Source organism: Puntigrus tetrazona, chromosome 11 (genome assembly GCF_018831695.1).
Source record: "Puntigrus tetrazona isolate hp1 chromosome 11, ASM1883169v1, whole genome shotgun sequence".
NCBI classification, from domain to species: domain Eukaryota; kingdom Metazoa; phylum Chordata; class Actinopteri; order Cypriniformes; family Cyprinidae; genus Puntigrus; species Puntigrus tetrazona.
Window position 1 is genome coordinate 14,592,287 of NC_056709.1, and position 15,368 is coordinate 14,607,654.

The following is a 15,368-nucleotide window of genomic DNA, read 5'->3' on the forward strand; positions in this document are numbered from 1 at the left end:
TTAGTAATATTTTTATCATTTGTATTATTTTTTAATAAAGTTGTAGCAATTGTGTTGTGTTTTTTTTAATCATTTTAGTAGTTGTACTTTTATGTATTAGTTATTTTTGTACACCAAGTTAAACTAAATTAAAGTGAGAAATGCACACTCACACACATACACTCACACACTCTCACTCACACACAGACATACACTCTCACTCATACACACACACACTCAAACACACACACAGACATACACTCACACACACACTCTCACTCACACACGCACTCACACACACACTCTCACTCACACACGCACTCACAGACACACACACACACACAGACATACACTCACTCACACACTCACATACTCACACACTCACACACACACACACACAGACATACACACACTCAAACACACACTCAAACACACACACAGACATACACTCACACACACACACACTCTCACTCACACACACACACAGACATATACACTCACAGACATACACACACACACAGACATACACTCACATACTCACACACACAGACACTCACTCACTCACACACAGACATACACTCAATCACACACACTCTCACACACACACACACATACATACACTCACACACACACACACTCTCACTCACACACACACACACACACACACACACACAGACATACACTCACTCACTCACACACACACACACACACACACACACACAGACATACACTCACACACACACACATACACTCACTCACACACACACACACACACACACACACACAGACATACACTCACTCACTCACTCACTCACACACACAGACATACACACACACACAGACATACACACACTCACTCACACACACAGACATTTGTTTATGTTTTATTTAACTAAAAATAGCCCTGCCTAAGATTTGAGAGAACAGACACACATTAAAACCAAATTAAACCAAACCAGACAAAGCGATAATAACAAAATAGGGCATTAGTAATACAGAAAGTTCAGTTGATGACAGATAACGCTTTATGAGACATCCAGGTATTACTGTGTGATGTTTGAGTGCAAGGGGATTTTTACCATCAGGTATAAAGTATTCACACAAATCGGACAAGTGTTTACTTTCCTTTCACGTTTGTGAGAACAAATGAAAAGGGGATGTAAAAACGGAATCGCTTTCAGGGGTCAAATCCTGATTACTCTGAAGCGCCACGTCGAGTCAGGTTAATGATGATCGGGTTGTGAAGAGATCTATAAACGAGCTCCATCCAGCCCGTTCAGGGGTGCAGCAGGTAACCTGTTTTTTGTGTTTTTTTCTCATGAAGTGAGACGAGCTTCCCCTGCTGCTCTCGTGTTGCGGTCTGTGGTGTTGCAATAGTTAGCGCTCCGCTCTGCCCCAGAAACGCTCATGACTAGTACAGACCGAACACCTTGAGCTTTCCGTCGTCTGGATGACTTCGAGGCCGTTAACGCGAGCTCTTCCCGCGCCGGTCGTGATGTCTCGCGAGCGGGGAGCTTTCTGAACACTAGACGCCATGAGGACGAGAGCGGCCGCGCTGGTGCTGCTCGTCTCCGTCGGCCTCACTGAGGGTATGCCAGTGACTTTTTTTTTCTGTCATGGCTGATGGCTCATGCGACACCGCAGATGATGTTAGATTAGATTGCCAGACCTTTACGGAAGTAATGATATAGATTTCAGATGCTTGCGATGATGGCGTGTAGATTTTATCAGCGCCGCGAACCTAATTTAGCTAAACCGCCATTAAACAACTAGAAAACCACGGAAAGCGAACAAATGTTTATAGATGGCTTGCACGCGATTGGTCGAAAGTTTGGAATCATTTAGATTTTCAACCAAGGTTGCATTTATTTGATCAAAAAAAATGCAATGAAATTTTAATTTATTCTTGTGATGAAACGGCATCATTCATCCAGTCTGAAATGCTGACCTGGTGCATATTTTCGTGGCGGCATATATTAGTTTTTTCATTTAAAACGACGGCGTTTACGTGAAGCGCAACGTTAAAACTTCTGTGCTGTTACTTCAGGTGTTTTTTCATAAACTCTTGATGAACACGCGAAGGGTTCATTTGCGAAAACAGATAACTGGTTTTTAATTCGTATGCGTTTAATCTAAAAAGAAAAAAAAAGCCAAATGCATTTTTGAGATTAATCGAAATGCACAAAAACGACAACATGATTTTTAAGTAATGAACTTAAAAAAAAGTACTTACCCTGCAAGCATGTCATGGTTTCCCAAAAATATAATAAGCAGCAAAATATTTTAATATTAATAATAATAATCATATTACAACGATTCCTATCAAGACTGGATTAATGATGCTGAAAATTCAGCATTGCATTACAATAATAAATTGCAAATATATGTATATGTCTATATGTTTTGTGAAAGCTCCTGTCATCAGGACAAGCGCCTTGTTTATATACATACTGTACTGGACATTAAAGCTCTTTCAGACTTCTATTTCTTGGTGGGACACGGAGTTGCAGTCAAATTTACAGATGAACTTTGTTTTTTTTATCATTTAAATGTTCTTAAAGCAGCGCGATGTGTGTCTACAAGCAGTCCACACTGTTACAAAAGATCAACTAGACCAGAGGAGGACTTTATTTGTGAATGGGACAAGAGAAGCCCTGAGATGAATCAGACACACACTCTCCATGTATGGTGAGTTCAACCGACACAGCTTTTAAAGTGTAAAGACTGTGTGTAAAAAAAAAAAAAAAAATCTTGGGTTTAACAGATACTGAGGCTTGATGATGCATGTCAGTCATCGTACATCTAACTTTAACAGGGACCTTGAAAAAAAACAGTTTCTTGTGCGTGAAAACTGCGGCATACAAGCACCGCTCAGCGTTCACTTGGAGACACTGGGAATCACGACAAGAAAGACAGACATATGGGTGCAGACACGAGCGGGGAACCTCACCTGTAATTCAAGCAAAATCTCAGTCATCCTTGAATGCATGGGTAAGTTAATACAAGATCAATGAGCGCCAATACAGACGTTTTTACATATGTACTGGATATGTAATAATTATAGAATTAAAAATGCGCTCTCTCTCTCTCTCTCTCTGTCTTTATATATATATATATATATATATATATATATATATATATATATATATATATATATATATATATATATATATATATATATATATATACTGTATATATATATATATATATATATACTGTATGTGTATATATATATATATATATATATATATGTATATATATATATATATATATATATATATATATATATATATATATATATATATATATATATATATATATATATATATATATATATATATATGTTATTCAAATAATTGTGATTAAACTATCCAAAAGTTTTTGTTTATATAATATATGTTTGTACTGTGTATTATGTATATAAATACACACACATGCATGTATATATTTCAGAAAAATGCTGTTTATATATTAAATATATTTATACATTATATAAGTTATATCAATATAAATGTACATATTTATTTATACATACATAATTATGGACAAATATTATTTATTAAATATTTGACAGCAGTAATATATATATATATATATATATATATATATATATATATATATATATATATATATATATATATATATATATAAAAACATTCAGCTAATGTATACTTGTCAACAGTCAAATACAGTGAACCTCAGATTATCCGCATGAAAAGGTCAGCTGGGATCCTGAATCTCACACTGGACAAACCGAGGGATGACAAAAGTGCTATATATGAGATCAGATGGCGAGAAACGGGCTCTAAATGGCAGAATGTAAGACATTTCATTTATTTATTTTTTTAAATCCTATAAATGAATCTGTTGATTTGCTAACACTATGTTCTCCAACTGTAGGCAACATTTGAAACTAAGGACGGGACCATTGAAGGTTAGAGCCCTTATCCTTTTAATACTAATTATACTCTACGTGTGCAGAAATAAAGTAGTCTGAAAAGTTATATGTCCTTGTGTTTATATAAAAGTGTTAAAAAACACAAAATAACAACGTAATAATAAAGTAATTCAATGTTCTATAAAAACATTCAGTTATTTACATATTTTTAAATTAAATATTATTTTAGTAACTGAATTATGATCAATTGGCCAGCTCTGATTAACTGGTTAAAGTAATAGGTCAAAAAAGAGAAATTAATTTATTCGCATTTATTCACTGTTGAGTGCATGATGGGATACAGCATTCTGGGTAGTGTGCACTGCTTTATATTTCATATTTTGGCAAGGGAAATAGGCCATAAAGGTATGTTTTCATGCAAATATGTGCATACTGTGTGCATTTTAAATACTGGTAGATAAAACTATAGATAAAGAGTAAAATGTAAAAACAGCAGCAGATATGCAGCAAAGCTCTTTTACTCATGCACACTACATATCTTAAGTCTTACAGGCACAGCACCAAAGAGGGTAGGGTGAAAAACATTGAAAAACTAAATCTTTTTTTTTTTTTTTTTTTACTTATTTTAGTTGCAAACTAGACTCACTGAAAATGCATGACACCAAACACTGCAAAAACATTCCTATACATAGGCAGTTTCCAGATTAAATGAACACTACAGGCAAACAGGCTTTGTTGCTTTTCACACAAATGATTGCACGTTTTTCCTTACCTTCCAGAGAAAGCGTGAGCAAATGGTTGCCAGGTTGGGGAGACTAAGTAAAGTGCCGGCAAATTCTGTAGGTGGATTAAAAATATGCTTGATTGGGGGATTTAAACGCTTAAAATCTGGCAACCTCAGCTATAAAAGTCCTATCAATGCGATAGCATAAAAAAAAAACCTGCTGGCGAATATCAGATTCATTAAGCGTGATCGTCATTGCGAAGCCCTAATGCAAGCAACCTAATATGAGTTGTAATTGCAACCATTTTGTGCACACGTTTTTGCTATTTTTTCACGGTGCTGTTCTGTTTTGAAAACCCGCAACCATCAAGTGCGGGGAAAATATAACTGGAGCAACAGGTTTTGCAGTCATGCATTTCTAATGAGGTTGAAATTAGTGCCCATCGTTTCTATAATATGTAAAACTGATTGAGATGTGCTTGTAGATTTCCACATGCTACATCTACAGAACCAGACCGCCTACCAGATCCAGCTGAGGCGGCAGGCCAAACCGAAGTCAGATCTATGTAAAGACTCACCACATGCTCTCTGGAGTGACTGGAGCCAAATGGTGGATGTTCCCTCAGGTTCGCCGTCAGCCGCGTCTGAATAAGTAAAAGCATGTATCTGAAAATAATCGGTTGACAGATGTAACACCTCTCCGCAGACATCAGGCACCGACCTGTAATACGCTGGATAGAGAAAAAACAGGAACATGGTACCAGGGATATTATTCTCTCCTGGGATGTAAGTATTAAATAAAAAGAGCACATCGGGAATATTTTGTTGGGCTGAAGATGAATAAAATTAGATTTGGGGGACGCTAAAATGTGGTTTTCTTTAGGCCCCAACTGTTGAAGAGTCTGTAGGGGGTGTGAAGTACAGCCTGAGCTTCACGGTTTCACCTTGTGACCAAAACAAGAGAAAGAAAACCATAACTAGTCAAAGCTATAATACGTCAATAACATATTCAGAGGCCAGGATTTACATTATTGCCATTAACAAGGTCGGACATTCACCATGGAGGAGGATCGTCATTCCCGCTGTGAAACATCTCAACTGTAAGTGTTAGCTTGGGTTTGTGTGTGTGTGTGTGTGTGTGTGTGTGTGTGTACGTGCGTGTGTACGTGCGTGCTTACAGCAGGGTGCAAAAGAAGATTTTTGCAAAAACCGATAAACCAAAAAAAAATGCTGATTGCCCTGAATTATTCTACACGCATATGCGTTCTGAATCTTCAAACAAAAACAAAAAAACACACACTTTCAAGACATCACGTTTTACTGCAGAATACGACAAGCGACCTCGTTTTTGAACAGAAGCCGGTAAGTCAGTTTCAGCGAATCAGCGCGCTGTATTCAGGTCAGGTGACAAGGGGACTTTTACTTTGAAAAGAAGCGCTAGGCGAGAGGAGTTTCGTCAAAAATGACTAAAAAAATTGATCGAGGACGGATAGTTTCGAAGAGCTTGATGACCCTGCGATATATTCGTATGGGAGTAAAAAAAATGCTGAAATATCTTCCCAGAAGCTTGCAAAATGATGAAGCTTTACAATGATGAGGAAAAGCCATGCACTGCGTGTAAATAAATCCATAGTCTATAATCACAACAACAACGTTTCTGTTTTTTTTTTTGTTTTTTTTAACTCTTTCTGCTATTTCTGTAAAACAAACCTTTAATATAAAAAAAACACGCACACTTTTAATGAACTTTTATTTTTCTAAATTACCTATATTTGTTTAAGTTGTTATTACTTAATCAAAACAACCCAACTGCAGCTTCGTTCAGAGTTATCGGTTTTTGCAAATTAGCTCAAATGTAAGTTGCGTGGATTTTGGTGACTGAGTCTTTTAGTGTTGTTAAAAATAGCTTCAGAATATACGGTTTGAATTTTCTTTTCTCTGAAAAACTGAGAAAACAAGCACTGAGAGGGAACAGTTGTGAAAACGCACAACATTTGTACATTTCAGACTGCGACTCGGAGATGCCCTCCAAAATCACCATGGCTAGAAATAAAACCTGCTTAGAATGGTACAAGCTGAAAGACGGTGTGACCCGACACCAGACAGTACATAGCTCAGACAAAAAACTGCCCAAGGACATTAAAAATGGTAAATTCATCCATTCATCTAATTAAAAGCATTACACCAATGTGTCATATTAGCATGAGCATGCTAACTCTCTTCTCTGGTTTTAATTACAGAGGTGGAGCACTTTGTACGCCATTATTACTTTCTTCACACCCTAAGAAAGAAACGGTATCAAACCGTCGCTATGTGTCCTTTTTACTCAAAACAGAAAGGTAAGTTAGAACAGAGGATGTGCCAGTATATTAGTAACGGCAAATAAATGGCAGAAGTTAAATAAATAATATACAGTGTGACAAATGGAAATTGAAATTTGATCAAATTATATGTAAACATAGACGTAAAGATGCACTGTCCAAGGTTAAGTGATTGTAATTTGTGTATGCTTTGGACCTAAAATTAATCAAATCAAAGCCATAAGTCTAACTATGTTTTGAAGTTGATATAAAAAAAGTGCATTTTTTTAAGTCACTATACCAAAAATGAGCACTTGGTATGTTTCGTATGTTATTCCTGTTACAAATTTCTACATTTTTTGTCACAATACCTCTAATAACCGTCAAATAGACCATGATGATTTTAAAGTAGGCTATTGAAACCTCAGTAGAGATATAGTTCATGATGATGTCTGATTTGCCTGTGTTTCAGCACCTAGTAAGGGTCCAGACAATGTGAATATTTCTAATATCACACATAAGTCGGCCGTGCTAAGCTGGCTTTCCATTCCTGTGGTGGAGCAGCAAGGATTTCTACTGCATTATGACATTTGGATTTCTGGACACGGAAACACAAGTAATGTGACAGTTTACAGTATTAGTAATTATTTATTATTCATAAGTCACAGCAGTAGATTTACTTTTCGCTTGTATGACTAAAAATACCGCTTATGAAGACATCTATGTTTACTTTTTTTTATTAATGCAGCACATTTAACACAACTTGAGGTTGACCGAAGCGCTTGACATGGCGTAATAAAACATCAAAAGCAAAGAAAAAAACAAACGATAAAATAATAAATAAAAACAATAATGCCACAAAGAATAAAACACAAAAGCTCTACATCAAGTGGCTACAAATCGATCAAAAAAAAGCAAATGCTTGACCACCGCGGTGTTTGAGTTTTGACACAGGAATTGATAAAAGTCATAAAAGCCTGCTTCTGAATGGTCTTGCTACTGTGTGGGTGCAACAACTCGGTGGGATAAGTTGGTGCTAGATTATAAAGTGGTTTAAAAACCAAGGTTAAAATTTTGTATTCCACTGTAAGCTTAACAGGTAACTACTGCAATGTGGACGAAATGTAACGTGTTAAAATACGCACGAATTGCAATTGGTCCGGATGTAACGACTGCATGAATTGCTTCTTCAAATGTCTGTGGTGAAAGGAGAATTTAGATTTTAAGATAGATGGAAAGGAAAAAAGAAACATGACCTAAAAGAGCTTTTTTTAATCAAACTTTAGACTGGAGGCAAATAGAAAACGGGTCCATTACTTTCATTAAGTGTCAAGTAAGTATTTAGAAGCCGTAATTTGAGCATAAAACTTTGCTAAAACATCATTATCGCCAGGTTTAAAGGAAAGCGTTTGAGTGAAAGGAAATACCATATCCATTAAAAATGAAACGGAGTCGGGGCAAGGATAGAACCCTGTGGGACACCACAAGTCAATATGTCTACTTTTGCTTTCTGTTCCTCCTGCTTCAGTGTTTCATGAAGTCACAGCAAACACCAGCTTCCTGATCAACGACCTCCACCCGGGGACCTCATACACCGCGTCTATATCCGGAAGGACCGAAGCCGGCAATGGGCCGAACTCGACGATGAACTTTGAAACACTGCACGAAGAAAGTGGTACTGAAACGCTGTTACTGCTAAATGAGAAATGAATATGCGGAACCGAGAGGTTTATTTGAACTGTCTGCCTTTTGTCAAAGAAACACAATGAGGTGCGAGAATGTACCCGCCAACACTAAACGTGTCGTGCCGTTTTATGCAGGCTTATCGTGGCAGGACCAAACCATCCTGATCGTCTGCGTGATTGCTCTCTTGTGTACCATAATCTGCTCCGTAGCTGCCAGGAGGTGAGATTACCTTAACTCAGAACAGCTGATTCAAGGCCAACATATTTTATATTGCAAAAAACCTGCAGCTTGAATGCAAAGCATAGAGCAACCAGAAAGCCATTGCATCGACTGCCAGGGAACACAAAATAAATCAATACATACACATATATATGACTATAATATTGTATTGCTGCAAACTTCCTTCAAATCTTCTACGCTTTATTCTCAAAATGGTTCTATAAGTATACTGAATAATACATAGAACTCGCATTGGAGGCATTGCATTGAATTTACTCTCAAAATAATACTTTATCTAGTAAATTTCAGTTCATTTATAAAATACTACAACTTTAATCTCGTATTGCTTTGAATTTCTGATCATTTCGACTTATTTTATAAAATGTAAAAAAAAAAAAAAAAAAACTGGCCCCATAATACCCCTTTCTGTTCAAAATAACTCAATTCTCATTATTTTGACTTGTCTCAAAATGTGCTGTAAATTTAATCTTAATTTTAGGCGTCTAATAATTTTGACTTTATTCTTAAAATATAGCCTCATTCCTGTCATTTCGACGTGTTCTTAAAACATTAAATCTTTTTATGCCTAACTTTATTCTAATAGCCTACTACTACTTTATTCTAATAATTTTACATTTTTGATTTTTTTAAATATTACAACTTTGCAATTTAAAAAAAAAACGTCCCAAAAAATCCCTGTAATTTTAATTTTATTAATAAAATATATAACAGCTTAAATCTTGTGTAGCCCAAATATTCACGCGCACACACTTGGACTTCTGTGTCTTGTATGTACGTACATTTTCTGTAACTGTCTCTTTACTTTCCAGATTGAAAGTATTACCAGAGGTGCCGAGTCCTGTGATTGATGCCGCAGAATTCAGATGTCCGGAAGAGCAGGTTAGCGAGAATCGAAACCTATGCATTTCCAACAAAATAGCCACGATATTTTTTAAAAAGGTTATAATGACCCAAATTCTGAAATCTCCCTTCACTGTTAGCAGGTAAAAAAAAAATGTGGTGAGGTCAAAACACCGACCACAACACGTCAAATCAGCGCATTTGCGATGACGTGCGTTCCTTAAAAGCAGCTATCAAAAGAGTGAAGGAAAGCTGCGTTGCGCAATCATCTCGCAGAACTTAAATTGTAGCCTAGATGAATTTGAAATAAAGCGTATTCTGTAATTATTCAGTGCAAGTTAATCCAAATGAGAAAACGTTTGTGTCGCAGGGCCAGAAGATAGAGGAGGTGCATGAATTCATTCTCTTGCTGCATCGGGATCTGGGCGAACGCAGGGAGGACGTGACTCCCGAGCAGAGCGCTTTACTGAAAGACTTCGGGCTCGTCGTCTTCGAAGAGGAAGATGAGGAAGAGCGCGGAGTGACTGACTTGAGCTCTATCAAATCCTGTTGCTATCCGAATCCTAGCTACAGAGGACAGACGCTGCAGCTGCCAGAGCCTTTCCACGCGACGGACGGCAGCGCTTCGAGAGACAACGACACGGAGTCCACGTACAGAAACGGCCTGTTCTTTGAAACGCGGGTCCTGGAGGCCGACAAAACGTCACTCTAACAGAACCTGACCGTAGGGACCAATAAACAAACCTCCTGCCAGGTGCGCTCAGTTACGGCATCCTTAGTTTTTTGGCTTTTCTTTAAAGTGCACCTGAGAAAAAAAAAAAAAAAAAAAAAAAAAAAATTATATATATATATATATATATATATATATATATATATATATATATATATACTGAAATAACCCAGTTCTGAGAACAGTGTGCGATTCTCAGCAGTAACTGAGGTTGCAAAAGCATCCTCACACTTAAGCTTTGTTGTGGTCACTGACGTCACATTCTGGATTCTCATTATGTCTATGTATGAAGCATAATGCTTATTGGTGTTTTTTACACATAGGTACAGTTAAAAGTTTAGGGTTAGTTAGAATCTTTCAAAGAAATTCACGCTTTCACAAAGCGAGGATGCACTGAACTGATCCAAAGGGACAGTAAAGGCTTTTAGAAATATTATGATTTCAAATAAATGTTGTTCTTTTGAACTCTCTTTTCATCATAGAATCCAGAAAAAAATAGCCCTTGTTATTATTATCAACGTATGTAGTAAATAGCGGTTGTACTATAAAATGCATAGCAAAGAAATCATACACAGCTGAGTATATATTTATACATTTACAGTTTTGTCCACTAGGGAGAGCAATTCAATCTCTCTGAAAAGACACTGGGCTTTTTACATCGTTTAAATAAACAGACATTACAAACCAAGTGTCTTGGGTTTTACTATATTAATTACAACAGATTATGATAAATCATATTATGCAAATACATATACATATATATACATACATATATACATATATACATATATACATATATATATATATATATATATATATATATATATATATATATATATATATATATATATATACACACACACACACATATTTACTTATATACGTACACACACACATACATATATATATATTTTATTTTTAGTTTTTTATCAACACTTATTCAGCTATGCTTGAATATACTTGAACTAAACACACACACAAGTATTAATACTTTAATAATTATATAACACATTAAGCACTCCTTAGGGGGAACTAAGGTACAAAGACGTACCTTTTGAAATAATGTTTTTTTTTTCTGTACCAATAGTTTGTATGATCTGTGTTCATTATTTGAGAGAGACGTGGCTTCAGGTGTTAGTGACAGGATATGAAACGTGTTTAGTCTGATCAGCATCCTGCTGCAGTCTCTCAGCGAAGCGCTGCTGCCCTCTGTCTTCACAAAACTAACTTTGTGTTCGGATTACTGTTCAGGAATTAATCACAGATGAAGAGCTCCACCTACTCAGAATCTTCAAGCTTTTAAAAAAAAGAAAAAGCACGAGTGTGGGATAAAAAAAAGAGAGAGAGAGAGAGAAAGAGACAGAAATCTTTCACATTCATATCCCTTACAGTTAGTTACCATGGTTATGGTGTACATTTTTATAGTAAACTTGAAATTAGCTTCCACTGTAAACCCATTAAGAAAAATGACATTAACTCAATGATAACTTTGCTATATTATATTAGCCAATGTTACACGTCAAATGAAAGTATAATAATGAATTTTAAACACAGCCTGGAAGATAGATACACAGACAGACAGACAGATAGATAGATAGACAGATAGAGAGAGATAGATAGATAGATAGAGAGATAGATAGATAGACCCAGACAAACAGCTAGATAGATAGATAAACCCAGATAGAAAGATAGACAGACCCAGATAAACAGATAGATAGACTATGATGAGATATACATAGATAGATAGATAATGATGATAGACAGATAGATAGATGATGATAAATAGATAGAGATGAGATATAGATAGATAGAGGTGAGATATAGATAGATAGAGGTGAGATATAGATAGATAATGATGATAAATAGATAGATAGATAGATGATAAATAGAGATGAGATATAGATAGATAGATAATGATGAGATATAGATAGATAGATAATGATGAGATATAGATAGATAGATAGATAATGATGAGATATAGATAGATAGATAGATAGATAGATAGATAGATAGATAGATAATGATGAGATATAGATAGATAGATAGATAAGATAGATATGAGATAGATAGATAGATAGATAGATAGATAGATAGATGATGAGATATAGATAGATAGATAGATAGATAGATAGATAGATAGATAGATAGATAATAATGAGATATAGATAGATAGATAGATAGATAATGATGAGATATAGATAGATAGATAGATAATGATGAGATATAGATAGATAGATAATGATGAGATATAGATAGATAGATAATGATGAGATATAGATAGATAGATAATGATGAGATTAGATAGACAGATAGATAATGATGAGATATATAGATAGATAGATAGATAGATAATAATGAGATATAGATAGATAGATAATGATGAGATATAGATAGATAGATAATGATGAGATTAGATAGATAGATAGATAATGATGAGATTAGATAGATAGATAGATAGATAAGTTTAAGGGTCTCCTGCGTCCCGTGGCCAGTAGGGGGCAACAGATCACATTAGGATGAGGAGTGGAGTAGGTCGATATGAGTGAACACTGTAGATTTGAGGGGGTGCAGATTACTTGAGAAATTTGACTGAGGACTCAGCGAACCATAAGAGCAGAACCGCTCGCTTATTTCGTGCTTTCCAGCGGCGCGGACACAGCGAGGCCGTCGACGAGAAACAACACGACTATGAGGACGAGAAACCGACAACCAACAGAGACACTAGACAAAGGAGAGCTCCGTTTCCATAAAAACACTCCATAACGGAGCAAACAGAGCACAACAACTGTTGTGACACTTACGTTGCTGTGTGGCTATCGCCGTATAATCAGGAGAGACTGCGCCGAAACCGTGCGTCGAGCAGCTGTGGGGGGGAAAAAAAAGCTGGAGCGGTTGGATTTCACCGATTTACTTGTGAAAATGGGGTGAGTTCGCTCTCCTTTTCCTACAAATTGGAGAAAAGCGACGACGATCGCGCCGATAACCTCTTTTTGAGCAGGCAGGGCGAACACTCGCTGGCGCGCGACAGCTGTGGGTTCAGCGTAACTTTAGTTTGGATCAGTATTTTTGGACGCCGTAAGTTTGGAGGAGGCGGGCGCGAGCGAGCCAAAGAGCGCGCACTCCGCGCGAGCTCGCGTTCCTGCTGGGTTTTCAAAATCTACTGCGCCGTCTAACTAGACAGCATACCTAGTCATCGCTGTTCGTCCCGAGGCGGCTGAAAACGACCGAAGTCACGGCCAACAAAAAAAAAAAATCTGCACGTGCCCGCAACGTAGGCGGCTCGCACTGGGTTTTAAGTCGCGCCGTCTTTCGGCTCCGATCGGCGGGGAAGGAAATTTCCCGGGATTCCCGTAAAAACGTATTTCGGTGTAGCCTTTGGTGGTTGCTTTTGTTAAAAAATGTAAATGTAACGCATCTTTGACGCTCGCTGCGATTTAAATGGATGCATGGTCACATCGCAAATGTAAAATGTGGAGGCGGTGACAGTTTTCTTATGAGCTGCCCGTTCGTTCAAATCACCTCAATGCTACTCCGTTCAACATCACGCTTGTTTCTGAGGTAAAATAACCTTGTGCATCACTTTCCACGAATGAGGTAAAAACAACAAAAAAGCAAAGTTAAGTGAAAGGACGTGTTCTGAAAATGTTATGTTGGTCATCCAGTCACAAAAGCTACTGTAAATTAACATGGAATGCAATTTTACCCTATTTTTTTAATGCATTTCGATTATTGGGATTAATTTGTATGTGTTTCCATTTCTACCAAGATGTTGCCAAGTTTTTAAAAAATGCTTTTTGTCACTAAGGGAGAAATTATATTTCTCTGCTTTCATCGTCTCTTCGTTTTCTGTCAATTTTTGCAATCCTGTTACCGAAATATGGTAAACCGTAGCGATTCGCATTGCATAAACACTGCAATTAAATATGTATGCAATCAAAAAAAAAAAACCCAAAAACTAGCAGAACTGATAACAGGCATGCAGTAGGGGCGGCTATATTTGGAACAAAATATTGAGTTTTTTTTTTTATACCATTGGCAGATTAGCTTTTTTTATTTAAAGAATAAACCAATCCATTGTATAATTGACATTTAAGGCTCAATATTATACAAAAGCAATACGTTTGCAGCTTATGTAAAAATATGGCAACAGTGATATAAATATTCAGTGTAAGCTGTGGTAATCGTAATTAAAAAGCGCCATTACGAATGTAATATTTAATAATCGTCGATCACGATTTTTGTCGCAATCGTCTTTTGTTCAATAATTGCCTTTTCTCGTATAGAAAACGGTTTAGGTGAAGATTTCGGTGAAAATGTTAATTGTTGACTTGTCTTTCTCGCAGCAAAGGCCTCGCGTTGCACTTAGATGAAGACGCCCGGGTATAAAAGGAGCTCGCAGGTCGCCCCGGCCGCGCTGTTATGCGTTCGTTTCGTGGATGCAGACTGTTCAAACATGCGTGTTTGGTGGCGCGCGGTAGGCTGGTTTTGTTGACATGGATTCAAATCCTCTTCTGTGCAGGCGAGGAAAGTGTACCGAGACGGGCCGCTCTCTCAGATGGGCTCGAGTGGCACTCGGTAAATACATTTGGCGCTACTGGAGATCTCCTGGTAATTGGGTCAGAGATCACATAAATCAGATGTGAAATTTTAGAACGGCGTGGCATCGCCCAGCAGGTGACTTCTCCTCGTCTCTTTTTCCGTTTAGTCTATTACGTGTTCCTCTTTTCATCTGAGAGGCATAGAAATGCAACGGGGTCTTGGGAACGATCCAGGAGGCTCAGGCGTTGGCTGCGGTGCGACATTGCTGTAGAAGTCGGAGCGGAGACCTTTTTACCGTGCGACAGAAGTGCTTGATAAACAGTTTCTGCATGGAGCACCTGCTCCGCCTTTTTTCCGGAGGTGTTCTGTCCTAGATAACCTTCCCAGAAAGCCGGAGCGATTAAGCATCACCAAAATGCCGCTTCGGCCTCT

General features: G+C 37.1%; 2 protein-coding genes across 6 annotated transcripts in view; both read left to right on the top strand.

Annotated features, from left to right (window-relative positions):
* The first annotated feature begins 828 nt into the window (after window positions 1-828).
* Window positions 829-11,085, top strand: il12rb1 (interleukin 12 receptor subunit beta 1). 3 transcript variants are annotated; one of them, XM_043251363.1, is made up of 15 exons: window positions 829-1,270; window positions 2,541-2,667; window positions 2,795-2,970; window positions 3,662-3,798; window positions 3,880-3,913; window positions 5,087-5,227; window positions 5,308-5,387; window positions 5,485-5,701; window positions 6,609-6,749; window positions 6,842-6,940; window positions 7,374-7,517; window positions 8,430-8,576; window positions 8,722-8,806; window positions 9,637-9,706; window positions 10,038-11,085. In XM_043251363.1, the coding sequence occupies exons 2-15, from the start codon at window positions 2,639-2,641 to the stop codon at window positions 10,377-10,379; spliced, it is 1,842 nt and encodes a 613-aa protein (XP_043107298.1). In that variant the 5' UTR covers window positions 829-1,270; window positions 2,541-2,638; the 3' UTR covers window positions 10,380-11,085. The 3 variants fall into 3 exon arrangements, with proteins under 3 accessions (XP_043107298.1, XP_043107296.1, XP_043107297.1); XM_043251361.1 differs by lacking the exon at window positions 829-1,270 and adding an exon at window positions 1,277-1,568; XM_043251362.1 differs by lacking the exon at window positions 829-1,270 and adding an exon at window positions 1,277-1,568 and having other exon boundaries at window positions 2,544-2,667.
* Window positions 11,086-12,901: 1,816 nt separating this feature from the next.
* homer3b (homer scaffold protein 3b) overlaps window positions 12,902-15,368 on the top strand; it is a 15,473-nt gene continuing 13,006 nt past the window's right edge. Inside the window, exons 1-2 of one of the 3 annotated variants that reach the window (XM_043252773.1) lie at window positions 12,902-13,321; window positions 14,917-14,972. In XM_043252773.1, coding sequence (XP_043108708.1) covers window positions 14,953-14,972 — 20 coding nt within the window. In that variant the 5' untranslated portion in view covers window positions 12,902-13,321; window positions 14,917-14,952. Of the gene's footprint in view, window positions 13,322-13,368; window positions 13,956-14,916; window positions 14,973-15,368 lie in introns of those variants that run through there. The other 2 variants (XM_043252774.1, XM_043252772.1) reach the window with 2 other exon arrangements.